The 14,433-nt window shown below is 44.3% G+C and overlaps 2 protein-coding genes and 1 long non-coding RNA gene across 10 annotated transcripts in view; 1 reads left to right on the top strand and 2 right to left on the bottom strand.

Moving 5' to 3' along the window:
* The window catches only part of PIAS2 (protein inhibitor of activated STAT 2), a 58,202-nt gene extending 44,952 nt beyond the window's left edge, over window positions 1-13,250 (top strand). For 4 of the 8 annotated variants that reach the window (XM_087885514.1, XM_060690762.2, XM_060690764.2 and 1 more), the window contains exons 12-14: window positions 2,003-2,142; window positions 5,561-5,598; window positions 9,953-13,250. In XM_087885514.1, the coding sequence (XP_087741640.1) occupies window positions 2,003-2,142; window positions 5,561-5,598; window positions 9,953-10,162 (388 nt within the window). In that variant the 3' untranslated portion in view covers window positions 10,163-13,250. The remainder of the gene's footprint in view (window positions 1-2,002; window positions 2,143-5,560; window positions 5,599-9,952) is intronic. The other 4 variants (XM_087885516.1, XM_060690763.2, XM_087885515.1 and 1 more) reach the window with 2 other exon arrangements.
* On the bottom strand, window positions 5,698-10,035 carry LOC148115027 (uncharacterized). Its single transcript, XR_015732041.1, has 2 exons — window positions 9,930-10,035; window positions 5,698-5,895 (listed from the first exon to the last, which is right to left on the bottom strand). It is a non-coding gene; the product is annotated as an uncharacterized LOC148115027 (long non-coding RNA).
* Window positions 13,196-14,433, bottom strand: part of LOC117655976 (elongation factor 2-like) — a 41,506-nt gene continuing 40,268 nt past the window's right edge. Inside the window, exon 15 of the mRNA XM_060690761.2 lies at window positions 13,196-13,587. Coding sequence (XP_060546744.1) covers window positions 13,394-13,587 — 194 coding nt within the window. The 3' untranslated portion in view covers window positions 13,196-13,393. The remainder of the gene's footprint in view (window positions 13,588-14,433) is intronic.

The following is a 14,433-nucleotide window of genomic DNA, read 5'->3' as shown; positions in this document are numbered from 1 at the left end:
CACTTCTGGAACTCCTTATCTTGCTGCCCTGCTGGATTCATTACCTTATCTTGCATTGTTGGATTTATAGTTTTTAAGTTTTCTGCTTATGTTGTGGCCCGCCAGCGGCCTGCGCGAATTGTTGCTGATCCCGACGACGAGGAGGCTGGTGTGGTGCTGCGCCAGCAGACTGTGCAGCTGGTGCTCGAGTCGGACAGCGAGGAGGCTGAAGAAGATGTGGTGCCAGAGGCAGGGATTCAGTCAGGGCCTTCAGAACCTCCAGAGGTTCCTTTAAGTGAAGAGGATGCACGGGCACGCAGAGCTGCCAAAAGGCAGGAGTGGTTCCTCAGGAGGAGGTCTCCTCGAGAGTAAAGCTGGGGGCTAATTGGCCACTCCCTTAGCCTATTTAAGAAAGAACGCTGCTTGCAACAAACTGCAGGAAACAACTTTAGTTCGCTAATCATCGCGTTGGGATGTCTCTGCAACCTTGCTTCTGGGCTTTCTGCCAACTCCAATAAGACTCTGACTATCTTATCTGTGGAATTCTGGCAGGCTGTTAAGAGCGCTTATTAACAGCCGGCATTTGCTAAAACTGCATTATTTGAGTAAACTAAGTTTCGTTCAGAGTTTGTGTGTGCTGTGTTCTTTGGGATCCGTAGCTGGGGCAGAACAGCTTACAACGTTTGGGACTGAAGTATTGTCAGCCAAAGACTATTACAGGTTGGTGGAAGAGCTCTCTCCAGGCCGGAGAGTTGAAAGGGGCATTGGGGGGCACAACAGTTGGTGATAATAAAGGGACTCGTATTGGTTCTCTGGCTGTGTTGCCTTTGTGTCATGCCCCGGGTCATCACGGAGTGTGGCTGACGATGGAACTCTGCTGGCCTCCCTGCTCAGTGTCTACTGACTCGACTTAGGGAAGAATAGAGGGTGGGGCGAGCGCCTGGGTGGCTGGGTGGGGCTAGGGAACAGTTTAAAACGGTGGAACAGTTACTGGACGTTTAGTGCTGACTTTGAATTTCCTGTTGATGGATGTCTGTTTGTGCCGGTGTTTGTGAGGGAGATAAAAAAATATTCAGAACAGTGTTTTGGGGAGGTTTTTTCCCTCAAGTTTACATCGGAACCTGACATAGTCCTCAACTTACAACCACAATTGAGGCCAAAAGTTCTGTTGCTAAGCGAGAGATTTCTTAAGTGAGTTTTGCTTCAGTTCATTACCTTACTTGCCACAGTTGTTAAGTGAATCACTGCCGTTGTTAAGTTACTAACACGGTGGTTATGTGAATCTGGCTTCCCCATTGACTTTGCTTGTCAGAAGGTCGTCAAAGGGGATCAATATGAGTCAATTGCCAATTTTGATCATGTGACCCTGGGGATGCTGCAAAGGTTATTACCGTATTTTTCAGAGTATAAGACACACCTTAGTTTTTGGGGAGGAAAATAAGAAAAAAGCTGATTGGCGGGTGGATCAGCCTCACGAATACCCCCAATCAGCTGTTCCCAGAGGTGAATTTTAGCAACAGGTTCCTTGGTTGTGAGCTCTGTGCCTTGCTTTTTTTTTTTTTTTTTTTTTTTTTTTTTGCTTTTTTTTGCTGCCTTTGAAACTAAACTTTTTCCTGCCTCTGAAAGCCTCCGAAACAGCTTCAGAAAAAAAGCCTCTGAAGCTCTGTTTGGGGGGTTCTTTTCTGAAGCTTCGTTTCTGATGCTTTTTTCAGCCTCTGAAACCTCCGTTTGAGAAGCTGGGTGGGGCTACATTCGGAATATAAGACGCACCCAGATTTTTCATCCTCTTTTTTGGGAAAAAGGTGTGTCTTATACTCCGAAAAATATGGTAAGTGTAAAAAAATGGTCATAAGTCATTTTTATCAGTGCCATTGTGTCTTTGAAAGGTCACTAAATAAACTCTTGTAAGCCAAGGATTCTAGTGAATTTACGGACAATAGGTCAGTGTTGCATGGTTCATTAGATCTCTCTCTGGTAACTCCTGGTTTATTTTAACGTTTCGTCTGCTTTTTTCTCCAACCAGCGTTCTTGTGTATCAGCCGGCAGCCGTACGAGTGCCAGGAGTCAGCACGGTGGATTCTACGGCCATCGCCCCATCATTAGCAGACTACTCTGTGCCCTTCCACCATCCACCAATATCGAGCATTTCGTCTGACTTGCCTGGTAAGTGCATTTTTAGTTGTTGTTGTTTTTTTTCAAACTAATTGAGATTGTGGCTGGAATGACTAACAGTTGGAAGGGACCTTGGACCTTGACTGGGTGGGCGTGGCCAACTTGATGTCACTCATGTCGAGAGCCACCTTGCCGCCTCTACTCTCCCCTCCCCTCCCAGCCACTCCTCCCTTTCCGCCCTAAGGAGCTGTTCAAGCAGTTGCCGGAGCTAAGCAGTCACCACGAGAAAGAGTTAGCAAAACACTCAGTTCAAATTGGATCTGGCCGAGAAGGAGGCTCAGCAGAAGCACCTCATTGAGGACTAGGAGCATAGGCTTTCCAAGCAGAGGGAAGACCTGAGGGAGTGCAAGGCCAGGTACTGGCACCTGGAGGCTCAGCGGACTGAGATGGTCAGCCAGTTCCAGGCCATGATGCAGTTCCACTGGAACAAGGCCCTCTGGCTCTTCCTCACCAGCGACGCTTCCCTCCAGCTTTCACCCAAAGCCCCACACCGGTAGGCTGAAGCAGACCCCAAGTCAGAATTTCTGTCCCCCTCTGACCCACACAAAAAGACCCCGAAGGTGGAGACTCTCTGCAGCAACATAAATGTCCATTGCACGTATCTGCCCCCAGAGCCTGTAGTTTGAGTTGATATTGCACTGAATCAGGGGTTTCCATCCCCTGATTCAGTGCAATATAAAAAATGCAAATAATTTTTCTGCGGACCACCAAAATTTTCTTGAGGACCACCAGTGGTCCATGGAACACCAGTTGGTGACCACTGTTCTAGTCCACCCCCACCCTCACCCCCAGCTCAAGCACGAGACCCTATAAAAGTAAGATGTCGACCAAAACGTCTTTCTTCTCCCCCTTTGTTGAACGTATATCAAGCAGAGATTTTCTGCCAGGCTTGATGAGATTCTGTCCAACTAATTTCCTTACTGATTTCCACAGTCCAGAATACAAACGCTGATTTGGTATTTGAGTCTAATGGAGAATTTTCCCCTAGCCTGCTTTGGCTCCCTTTAGCATGCTAAATGCTAAATAAGAGACTTCTTCAATTCCCAAGCTCTTTGCGGAGATGTATTGGCCATTTATTATTAAACCTACAGGAAGTCCTTGACTTATGACCGTTTGTTTAGGGATCGTTCAAAGTTACAATGGCACTGAAGAATGTGACATAGCCGTTTTTCACAGTTACGACCTTTGCAGCATCCCCATGAACATGGGATAAATACTGGTTTGTATTTATGACGGTTGCAGTGTCCCCGGGGTCACATCAGAGGTGGGTTTCAGCAGGTTCTGACCAGTTCGGGAGAACCGGTAGCGGAAATTTTGAGTAGTTCGGAGAACTGGTAGTAAAAATTCTGACTGGCCCCGCCTCCCATCTATTCTCTGCCTCCCAAGTCCCAGCTGATCGGGAGGGAATGGGGATTTTGCAGTATCCTTCCCCTGCCACACCCACCAAGCCATGCCCACAGAACAAGTAGTAAAAAATTTTGAAACCCACCACTGGGTCACATGATCCCCTTTTGGAATCTTCTGACAATGTCCGTGGGTGTGAGAGTTTAAAAAAAACAAACCTCTTGGAGAAAAATGAGGAGACCATGAACAAGTAAAAAGCAGATTTATTATAGAGAAAAATATCATAAGCTTTTGCAAAAGGGTTCTCCCAAGAAAGAGAGAGAACATCTTACACGTCTGAATACATCGTTTAAATACATTTTTGAACGATCAGCAAAACAATTATATGACACACACACACACACACACACACACACCCAACTTATCATTGTTTATCGGATGTTACATAGGTTTTTGGCTATTCTGCAACATTTTCTCGAGTCAGAAATCCCCTATGGAAATCCCCTCAACACATTTATTTATTTATTTATTTTATTTTATTTCTGTACCTATAGAATTCTATACATGTCCCTGTAACAATACAATTAATTGGAACATGACAGCTTCCTTCCTTCCTTCTATCAAAGTCACCTCAGTCAGCCTGACCTGACTTGGAATGTACTAACCCAAGTTTTATGGCTTTATTTTCGTCAGAAAAGGCGTCATACATAAGTCCCTATCTTAATGTTTTACACAGCTGGTTACCGTATTTTTTGGAGTATTAAGACGCACCTTTTTCCTCCCTAAAAGGGGGTGAAAATTTAGGTGCGTTTTATACACCAAATGTATACACCCACCCACTGTCCCCCACACTTTGGCCTCTGCCTCCCAGCAGTTACCTCCTTGCAAGCAAACAGCAACAAGAAACAGCTTCTTTCAGCTTCAGCACAGCCTAATTAGCACAAGTTGATTGGATGGGCCTGCCGACTCTCAGCTGTTTTGCGCAGGGCTCTGCTGCTTGCTTCAAAGAGGTAAATTGCTGGAGCAGATTTTTTTTTTCCCTTGGGCTAATCAAGCTATGCTGAAAACGAAAATGAAAGTAAAGCAGGCTGTTTGCTGTTTGCTGCAAGGAGGCAAAATTGTTCAGAGGCAGAGGCAGATTTCTTTTTCTTCTTTTCCTCACCAAAAAAGGTAGGTGCGTCTTATACTCCGAAAAATACAGTATCTTAGAGTTAGCTTAGGTCACGAGAAGTGTAAACATGGAGTCACTAAGGCTATATTCTTTACAGGAATAATTCTGTTTCTCTCAATGGGGAAGACAGATTCACTCAACTATGTGACTAACAACTGCAGCAATTCACGTAACCACTATGGCAAGAAAGGTTGTAAAATGGGGCAAAGCTCACTTAACAGCTATCTTGCTTAGCGGTGGAAATTTTGGGATCAATCGTGGTTGTAAATCGAGGACGACCTCTCGTTTAGCCAGTCCCAGGTCGCTCAATGGGTGTCATGATTCAGTGAGGTTTTGAATTTACTTTTCTAGCCCAGTACAGGTAGTCCTCAATTTACGACCACAATTGAGCCCACAATTATTGTTGTTCGGTGAGACGTTTGTTAAGTGAGTTTTGCCCCATTTTACGACCTTTCTTGCCCTAATTGTTAAGTTAGTAATCCAGTTGTTAAGTAAATCTGGCTTCCCTATTGACTTGGTTTGTCAGAAATATGAAGCAGTTTTTCAGCGTCGGAATGTTGATACTACAAGGTTATAACTGTGAAAAACGCCCAGAAGTCACATTCTTCAGTGCCATTGTAATTTTGAACGGTCACTAAACGAACTGTTGTAAGTCGAGGACCACCTGTATTTCATCTACTGTGGTCCATGATCACAGCATGTAATCTAATGCAGGCGTCTCCAACCTTGGCAACTTTAAGCCTGGAGGACTTCAATTCCCAGAATTCCCCAGCCAGCAAAGTTGGCTGGGGAATTCTGGGAATTGAAGTCCTCCAGGCTTAAAGTTGCCAAGGTTGGAGACCCCTGATCTAATGTATCCTTTCATACAATGTATTTATGTCTTTTTCTCCCTAGGCTTGGATTTTCTCTCTTTAATCCCAGTCGATCCACAGGTAAGGCTCTTAACTGCTTCCGATCAGCTTTTTAACGTTCACAGAAACCTGAATGAAGCGGGAATAATTTTGAAACTGAAAAAACGGAAGGCCTCTGAGAAGAGTTAAAAACTACTGTTGTAGTTGTGCAATTAAACAACACAGCTCCCGCGATTTCGTTATAATCCGGATGTGTTAATTTAAAACGTAGAATATCTCAGAGAAAGGAGACAGGAGTAGAGGTTGGGGCAGCTGTTTTAATTTATTTGATTCCTTTATCTGCCCATCTCCATCAGCATCTCTGGGCAGCATCCCCATCTGAGAACAAAAACAAAACAATACAGAATAAATAAAATCTGGCCATTGAGTAGATTCCCAGTTTTCAGCTTTTGATAGCATCAGTCATGGTATCCTTCTGGGTTAAGCGTGGGAGGTACTGTGATGGTTCTTCTGTCATGGCCGGTCCCGGTTAATATTGATGGAAGAGAAGAGGAGAAATCAAGCGTTAAGGATGCCAGTGGCCCTTGCTGATGGTCTCTTTCCTCTTCTCTCGTATCTACACCAGAGGTGTCCAACCGTGGCCACTTTTAAGACTTGTGGACTTCAAGCTGGCTGGAGAATTCTGGGAGTTGAAGTCCACAGGTCTGAAAATGGCCAAGGTTGAACATCTCTGATGTACAGAAAGCCACTAGGAGAGAATGTCCATTGCCACAGGGTGAATGATCCTCTGCTGCACAGATTAGAATTAGAATTCTTTATTGGCCAAGTGTGATTAGACACACAAGGTATTTGTCTCCGGTTCATAAGCTCTCAGTGTACATAGATGTGGCCCAAAGCATTGGGTCCCTCTTAATTGTTTCCCCCCACACCCCCCAAAGACTTCCAATTTGTCGTAAACAAAATTAAAACCAACAGAAATGAATGGCATCCGCCATTCTTGATCCCACAGCAGACTTTTTTCAAAAAGAAATATATGACCGAACACTTTCTTGTAAATAGGAAAGCAAATGAAAATGGCATGGACATAATTATTGGAGCTTCAAACCTGACAGTTTGTATCCTAGCCGTTTTGGGACAATAACTGCAATTGGGCATTTTCTATTGCTCTGACTAAGACTTCGTTCTGGTGTTCTTGAACAAACTGCTTCGGTTGTCTGGATGTTTGATGAGTTCCTCCTCCTAATTGGAAATTTCAGCTCTTTCCATAAATTCCCTAAAATCCAGTGTCTTCTCCAGGGTGGATTTGATTGAAATCAACTTGATTTAAATCATAATTTTTAAAGAGCAACTGTCATCTCTGTCCCGCAGCGGCTCCTCCTCTGACCCGCTGTTGACTCACCGACCGTCCCGTTAACTTGAATGGGACGGCTGGTGATGTGGCAGTGAGACAACAAGGTGAGGGACGTGGCGGGCAGCAAGTGAGTGGATGCCCGCTAACAGGCACTGCCATGATGGATCTGAAATGACAGGCGCTCTTTAAATGACTTACTCTTTTTGGTAGTTGGAATTTTTAATATTATTTGCAAACAAAATGAAGGTTTTCTATTTAGCTTGCAGAGCTTAGATTCATTGTTTTTGTTTTATCTTTGTTTTTTTATTAAATTTATATACCGCCCTACTCCCGAAGGACTCAGGGCGGTGAACAGGCACAGAACAAAATACATAGATACAAAAGTTAGAAACATAATTAAAACCAGATTAAATAATTTAGCCCGAGACAATTAAAAATCCCAATAATTTAAAACAGATTAAAATTTCGATTTAAAAGAATTTTTAAAAAGGGGAGAAAATTAGGCCAGGCCGGCTTGCTGGAATAGGAGGGTCTTAAGAGCACGGCGGAAAGTGCGCAGATCCGGGATCCTCCGTATCTCCGGGGGGAACTTGTTCCAGATAGTGGGTGCCCCCACAGAGAAGGCCCTCCCCCTGGGGGCCGCCAGTCGAAATTGTTTGGCTGACGGCACCAGGAGGAGCCCCTCTCTATGAGAACGTACCGGCCGGTGGGAGGCTCTTTGTGGTAGTAGGCGGTCCCGTAAACCCATTGAATGAGTTTACCAAAAATGTAAATATTGTAGAATATACACAGCCTCATGCTACGTAACTAAGCTCCATTTCATGCTGAATAAACTAAAATATTAATGTATCTTAAATAGAAAACTATCTGTAGGTAGATTTGTATTCCAAAAACATTTTATTAAAATATATTTTATATTTTATAATATATATATATATATATATTTTAAAAAATCCGATTTAAATAAAAAAATCTGGTTTGAATAATAAAAAATCCAATTTTTTTTATTATTATTTTTTTAAAAAATCATTGATTTTTATCCACCCTGGTCTTCTCCAAAATCGCTTGACTTCTAAGCGATGCCAATAATTGACGTCCATGCCAATTTTGTTTCATTCTTGTAAGAATATTTTTCAAGTCATCTGGACTACCGCAATGTGCTTTTAGAGGGGACTCTTCTTGAAGACCTCTCAGAAGCTGCAGCTGGTCCAGAATGCAGCAGTGATGGGACGTGTCTTGTCCCATCCCTGTGGTATTTCTTCTAGGCAAGCTGCGGTGGCTCTCGGGAGACCTCTGGATGCAATTCAAGGCGCTAAACGTCACCTATGAAGGGCAGTTCGTTTTTGTCACCCTATAAGTTGTGACATTGTTGGCATCTATTAAGCAGTGCTGTCTTATCAGAGTCCAGAGTGCCTTTTCTGGCCCTCTGCAACAGCAGCCCCCTGAAGATTTGAACATCCACTCCACCCCAGCCAAGCCTGTCTAATCTCAACCAAGCTCTAAACCAGTGTTTCTCAACCTTGGAAGCTTGAAGATGGGTGGACTTCAACTCCCAGAATCCCCCAGCCAGCGCTGCTGGCTGTGGGATTCTGGGAGTTGAAGTCCACCCATCTTCAAGCTACCAAGGTTGAGAAACACTGCTCTAAGCCCTGGCTCTTTTCCTCGGTCTTTAGGCTTAGATAGGCTTTGGGCTGTTTTTATGCACTTCTAGGTCTGTTCTCTGGCCATCTCGGGGTTTTCCTGTGTTTGCATCAAGTTCTTGTTTTCATTTGCTATCTGGAATCAGGAATGCTTTATCTAAATTAGGGGGAAAGTGTCCATAATGAGCAGGGTGGATTTGATTTAAATCGAGTCATTTAAATCATGATTTAAATCACTAGTAAAAAGACTTGATTTAAATCAACTTGATTTAAATCATAATTTTTAAAGAGCAACTGTCATCTCTGCTACTCCTTTGACCCGCTGTTGACTCACCGATAGTCCCAGTGTTGCAGAATATACAGCCTCCTGCTACATAACTAAGCTCCATTTCATGCTGAATAAAGTAAATTATTTATGTATCTTAAATAGAAAACTATCTTACGATAGATTTTTACTCCAAAAGTTTTTTATTAAAATAAATTCAATAAAAATAAAAAAAAAATCCGATTTAAATAAAAAAATTAATTTTTTTGATTTTTTAAAAAAAATCATTGATTTTTATCCACCCTGATAATGAGACTCTTTAGGTTTATAGACACAGAAGCCTGTTAGCATGATAACAGTGTAGATGTGGAGTTTTAGGACTGCTTCTCTTGGACTCAATGAGGATACCTTTTGTCAATCCAGAACCAGAGTCCCATAGGTGCTTTCCCAAAAGGCAGTTGGAGTTTCTTGGGTCATCCCATCCCCCGTCCCCCGGAAAACATTTCACTTCTCCTCCAAGAAGCTTCTTCAGTTCTTGGCTGAGAAGTGAAAAGTTTTCAAAGAAAAAAAAACACCAAGAAAACCTTTTGGAAAAGTATCCTTGGGATAATAACCACGTCTTGGATGATTGAGAATCTCCATAGCCCCAGGGGTGTTAAACTCGATTTCATTGAGGGCTGAGTCAGGATTGTGTTTGACCTCGGGAAGCTGGCATGGGCGTGGCAGGGTGGGCGTGGCCAGCTCGATGTCATTCATGTTGGGGGCGCCTTTGGTGGCCCGAGTGCTCCGCCAGCAAAACCGGGCTCCCGTTTTCAGCTGCGACGGCCTCCTGCAACCCTCTGCCAGCGAAAACGGCGCTCGGGAGGGCCGCGTGCTCCGTTTTCGCTGTCCGAGGCACCGTGAGCCGGTCCTTCGCTGTTTCCAGGACGGCCCCGCGGGCCTTGAGTTTGACCCCCCTGCCATAGACAGTCCAGAGCAGTGTTTGTTAACTTTGGCAACTATAAGATGTGTGGACTTCCAGACTCCCAAAATTCTGGGAGTCGAAGTCCACACATCGTATAGTTAAAAAACACTCTCCCTTAGCAGAAGCTTGGTGCAATTGGCCCTCTGTGGCTCATGCTGTTCTCCCCGCTTGCATCTAGTCTCTCTTCCTTACCTTCCATCATTGTTTGTTTCAAGCAGTACTGTGCTCCTATGTTTTTGGATAGTCTCGCCTCGACCTTGCCAGCAAACACCACCTCTGGCAACCTCCTCCTCACCTCAGCCAGCCCCCTCGACAGCAGCAGCAGCAGCAGCAGCACTCGCGTTAGCTCTTCGGGCCGGAACGAGACGGCCGTGCTCACCAGCAGCAGCGGGAGCAACATTCCGGATATCATCTCCCTGGACTAAAAAAAAAAAAAAGCTGATGAAAAGCGGGACTGCCTTCTTTGCAGCTTGGAACTTTTATTTTTGAAATATTTATTGGGAGAAGACAAACAAACAAAAAGCTTTGGATTCCACAAGTGTTTACCTGCAGGTTAACAGTGGAAGAAAACTAACTGGAACGATTTTTTTTTTCTTTTCATCCTGGATCTCTCTCTGTCTCTCTGTCTCTCCCTCCCTCCCTCAGTTTTGGGAGACATATTTTCCAACAAGCCAGCCTTTCAACTTTATGGTGGTGAAACTGACACAGTTTCTACTCTTGTGGATTCGAAGGATGAATCCCATGTGCTAATTATAACTTTGGCTTAGATCTAGCAATAATGTAAGAAAAAACAAAAACAAAAGCAGTGTTTTAAAATGCATTTAATTACTCGGGTGACAAGAACCTGCCTTATCCCGGATCTTAAGGACAAGAGGAAGGAGTTTGAATTTTGAGGAATTCTTGACCTTTTGCTGGGACCTGGAAGAAATCCTTAACAGAGAGGATGCAACTTTGCAAACTTAACGGTTGTATAAATTGTTTGCCTCTTCCTTTCCTCTTCCTCACATACCCTCTTGTAAATCTGAATTGGTGTTTCTATTTAGGAGTTTGTGCTCTCCTGAAACTGCTCAGTTACATGTGCAAAAAACAACAAAAAAACCCAACCTTATGAGAACTGGGGGGAAAAGAATGCTATGCAAAGTCCGTTTCCTGCATCTAATCTGTGTTTGTAAAAATGTGAATACGATGTTCAGCGGTTAATTTTTAGGATGGGTCGTCAGTTCTCTTTGAGAGGAAGGAAAGGGGCGAGGCAGAGATTGCTGCTTCAGATCTTGCAAAATAGCCGGTGCTTCAGGCCTCCGGATGGGTCCTCGGCGTCCTTTTTTTATCTGCACAAGGATCATGAAATGGAAGTGCTCACAGTTCGTATCACTCCCGGTCATTGCTACTAGGAAGATTGACCCGCAGTTGTCTTAAGAATCGTTTTATGAGTGTAGCTAAATTAACAAGAAACGATTGTCACGCTAACATCTTCCATCAGTTTTGGGGGGGGGGGACCTTAGCGAAAGAAGCAAATGAATGCTTTAAGCCAGGGGTCCCCAACCTGTGGGACACTGCCCACTAACTAACCACAGGCTAATTGCCACTGGGCCACATGAGTGGCCAGCCTGGGTGCCCACCGGTGAGTGTGCACAGCCACGCTTGTGGGAGCGTCGCCGCAGATGCTTGTGGTCCCGCTCATGCCTCGCGAACGTCACGGGCACACATGCCCTTGCCCCTCCCACAAAATGATTCTCCCCCCCCCCCCGTCCCCCCCAGCCACCAACCCAACAAGGTTGGGGAACTCTGCTTTAAGCATCATGAGTAGGTGTGCTTTTTATTTATTTTTTTTGGCTCAAAGTTGCTGAAACTATCCCAGGAAGAGCCTTGCTCAAGTGTATGGTCCTTGGAGGATAATTTCCAAGTATTTCATAACTTCACTCACATCGTTCTTATTCTCTCCGCCCCCCAGTACAGAATCTGTAATACTGGGAATCTCCCAATAGGTGCCCCTGTGTAAAGTGCTTTCCCACTGTCAGATTTGGTACCCAAGAACCCCTCGAGTTCAAGCTTTGTTTTATCGGGCGCGGTGTTAAAAAGGGTCTCTCCGAAGTAGAAGCAGCCACTACGTAGATTGGAGTTAACGGTAACAAGAGTTGGAAGGGGCCTTGGAAGTCATCTAGTCCAACCCCCTGCTCACAGAGGAGACCTGTACTAGGGATTCGAACTGCCGACTTTTCTGATCGACAAGCTCAGTGTCTTAGCCACTCAAAACCTTGGCCGTTTTTAAAACCTGTGGACTTTCAACTCCCATTTTCTGGGACTTGGAAAAGTCCACAGGTTTTAAAAACGGGCCAAAGTTTGGACACCCCTGTCCTAGATCAATAACGAAAAACCCTGAGAAAGAAAATGGCGGCTTTAGTTGATATTCTAGAAGTCACCTGGGCAGGTAGGAGTGAAGTCACTTTGGCTATTCATGCTTTAGGGGTCCTGCAAACCAAATAAAACCTCCCGTATCTTTTTAATAGTTGGCCCCGGAGCATTTTAGCCAGAGTCGATGAGATTAGAAAAGCTCTAGGCTTCCTATTTTTCTCCCAACTGTTTGCTTAAAGGTCTCGGAAGTTGCGACAATGAAAGCCTCCCCGCTATTATGCGTGCGCGGCTCTTTCCTGCTCTCCCTTTTAACTTCCTTGCAAAAGTTTCTCTCTTATCCAACGGTGTTCCTAAACTGCCAAAGGCATTGCCAGGTCCATCTTTTGCTCTCCTAACCAAGTCTTAATATTTATAGAGTTATCTGGGCCATGCATACCTGGTAATGATTTCCCTTCGGATGTTCTACCCCAAACAACACTTGTTTTGTGTCGTTACGGCCACCCAAATCAATTTTTCGCTTGCATTTCATCGATCTCCACGTGCCTGCTGGTTTTTTGTATCGATTAAAAGTAATCTGATCCTTCTAGGAGCTTTGGTTTAAGAAAAATAATGCTGTTTTTACTTTTGAGATTTTCTTTTCAGGACTTTTTTCCTCCTCGTAGTTTTCCTCTTGCTGTGCTGTGTAATTCTAAAGGTCCCGGAGAGATTCACTAAAACTCAGGGGACGTCTCTTGAAAAATTCCTCTTTGTTTCAGAGCTGAATTTCAGGCTTCTGACTCAGTCAAAAAAAAAAAAAGTTTAAGCCATACTCTTTTTATTAAGCAATGCAATTAAGTACATGGATTTTTGGGGTGTTTTTTTTTTTTTTTTTAAATGCCACGCTGGATCGTTTCTGCAAACTTCTCTCCAGCCTTTAGAAGCAGCATCTCGTGTGCAAAGCAAGAGACTCTACGTACCGGGTCGGCATAAAAGCCACTGAATCTGCATAAACTGAACTTGATATGTAATAAACGCCCTGTCTCAGAAATCCTTTGCCGTTAAAAAAAAAAACCCATCGAGCGGAACCGGTCTCGTTTCCGGAGGAAAATAAAAACCCAACTAGATCGTTCTATTCAACAACACACTTTTATTTCTCATTATGTGAACATGACATAATTGCTAGAGGCTGGTTTTGTGTCTTCATTTCGGGGTTGTTCCGGTTTCTCGTGTCTTCCTTTTCGCTTGTGGTGAAGCAATCCCGATTCCGTTGTGGAGTTAAGTCAGGTGTGGTCGTAAGACTCTCCTCGCCCCGCGTGAGGAAGCTGTTACAATTTGTCCAGGAAGTTGTCTAGGGGTGGGATGCCTTCCTTCAAGCCTTTGCGTTTACGCGTTTCGGCCACAACTTGGAAAGGGCGTGAATTGGCATCGTAAGGATCTCCGGGTAAGATCTGCCAGTGATCGAAGACGCACTGCGGGAAAGCCTGGCCCCCAGTGTTGGATCTCAGGTCAGCAGTGAAACCTGTCGAAGAGGGGGAGAGAAGAAGGCTTTGTACCACCGTCCCACACAGCAGGAAGCACCTGCTAAGGAAGCACCTTAGGGGTGCTTTACAAGAAATCCTCGACTTAAGACCACTACTCAGCCCAAAAATTCTGTTGCTAAGTGAGACAGGGCTGAGTTTTGCCCCCTTTTTGCAACCTTTCTTGCTACAAGTGAATCACTGCAGTAGTTAATGTTAGTAACCCGGTTGTTAAGTGAATCTGGCTTCCCCATTGACTTTGCTAGTCAAAAGGTCACAAAAGGAGATTCCGTGACCCCAGGACACTTCTACCTTTATAAATGTATGCCAAGTGCCCGAATTTTGATCACGTGACCCCAAGGATCCTGCAGTGGTCATTGAAGTGCAAAAAGTAACGGTCACTAAACGAATGGCTGTAAGTCAAGAACTACGTGTGTAATCGCTGATACAGTATTTGTGCAGGAGAGAAGAAAGCCATTGAGCCAATCTCTTCATAGATTATATTGTTTTTCCTTTCCACAAAATGCAGAACTATTCTGCATCCTCTGAAGAGAGAACCTCTGTCTGGCATCTGGACAATTCATGGTTTCAGTACAGCGCCAGCCCTCCCTATTATTTGATACTGGAGGGGTGGAGGAACTGAGCTGCTCTTTCAAACATGCAACTAAACTGTATACACAGAGCCCACCTGCATGTAAATGCTCTTGTCAGATGTAATATAGAACGAGCATCTAGATTGTTGGGAAACAGATGCTAATACAGGTAATAATTAGCAGATCCCCATATGGCTACTGCCCGGGTAGTCCTCAACTGATCTCTTAGCAACCGTGCAGAGTTACAACAGATTT

This window comes from Pantherophis guttatus, chromosome 2 (genome assembly GCF_059756535.1).
Source record: "Pantherophis guttatus breed Tessera chromosome 2, ASM5975653v1, whole genome shotgun sequence".
Taxonomy (NCBI): Eukaryota; Metazoa; Chordata; class Lepidosauria; order Squamata; family Colubridae; genus Pantherophis; species Pantherophis guttatus.
The sequence above is the reverse complement of the archived record's forward strand: the minus strand, read 5'-3'. Positions and strand labels throughout refer to the sequence as shown.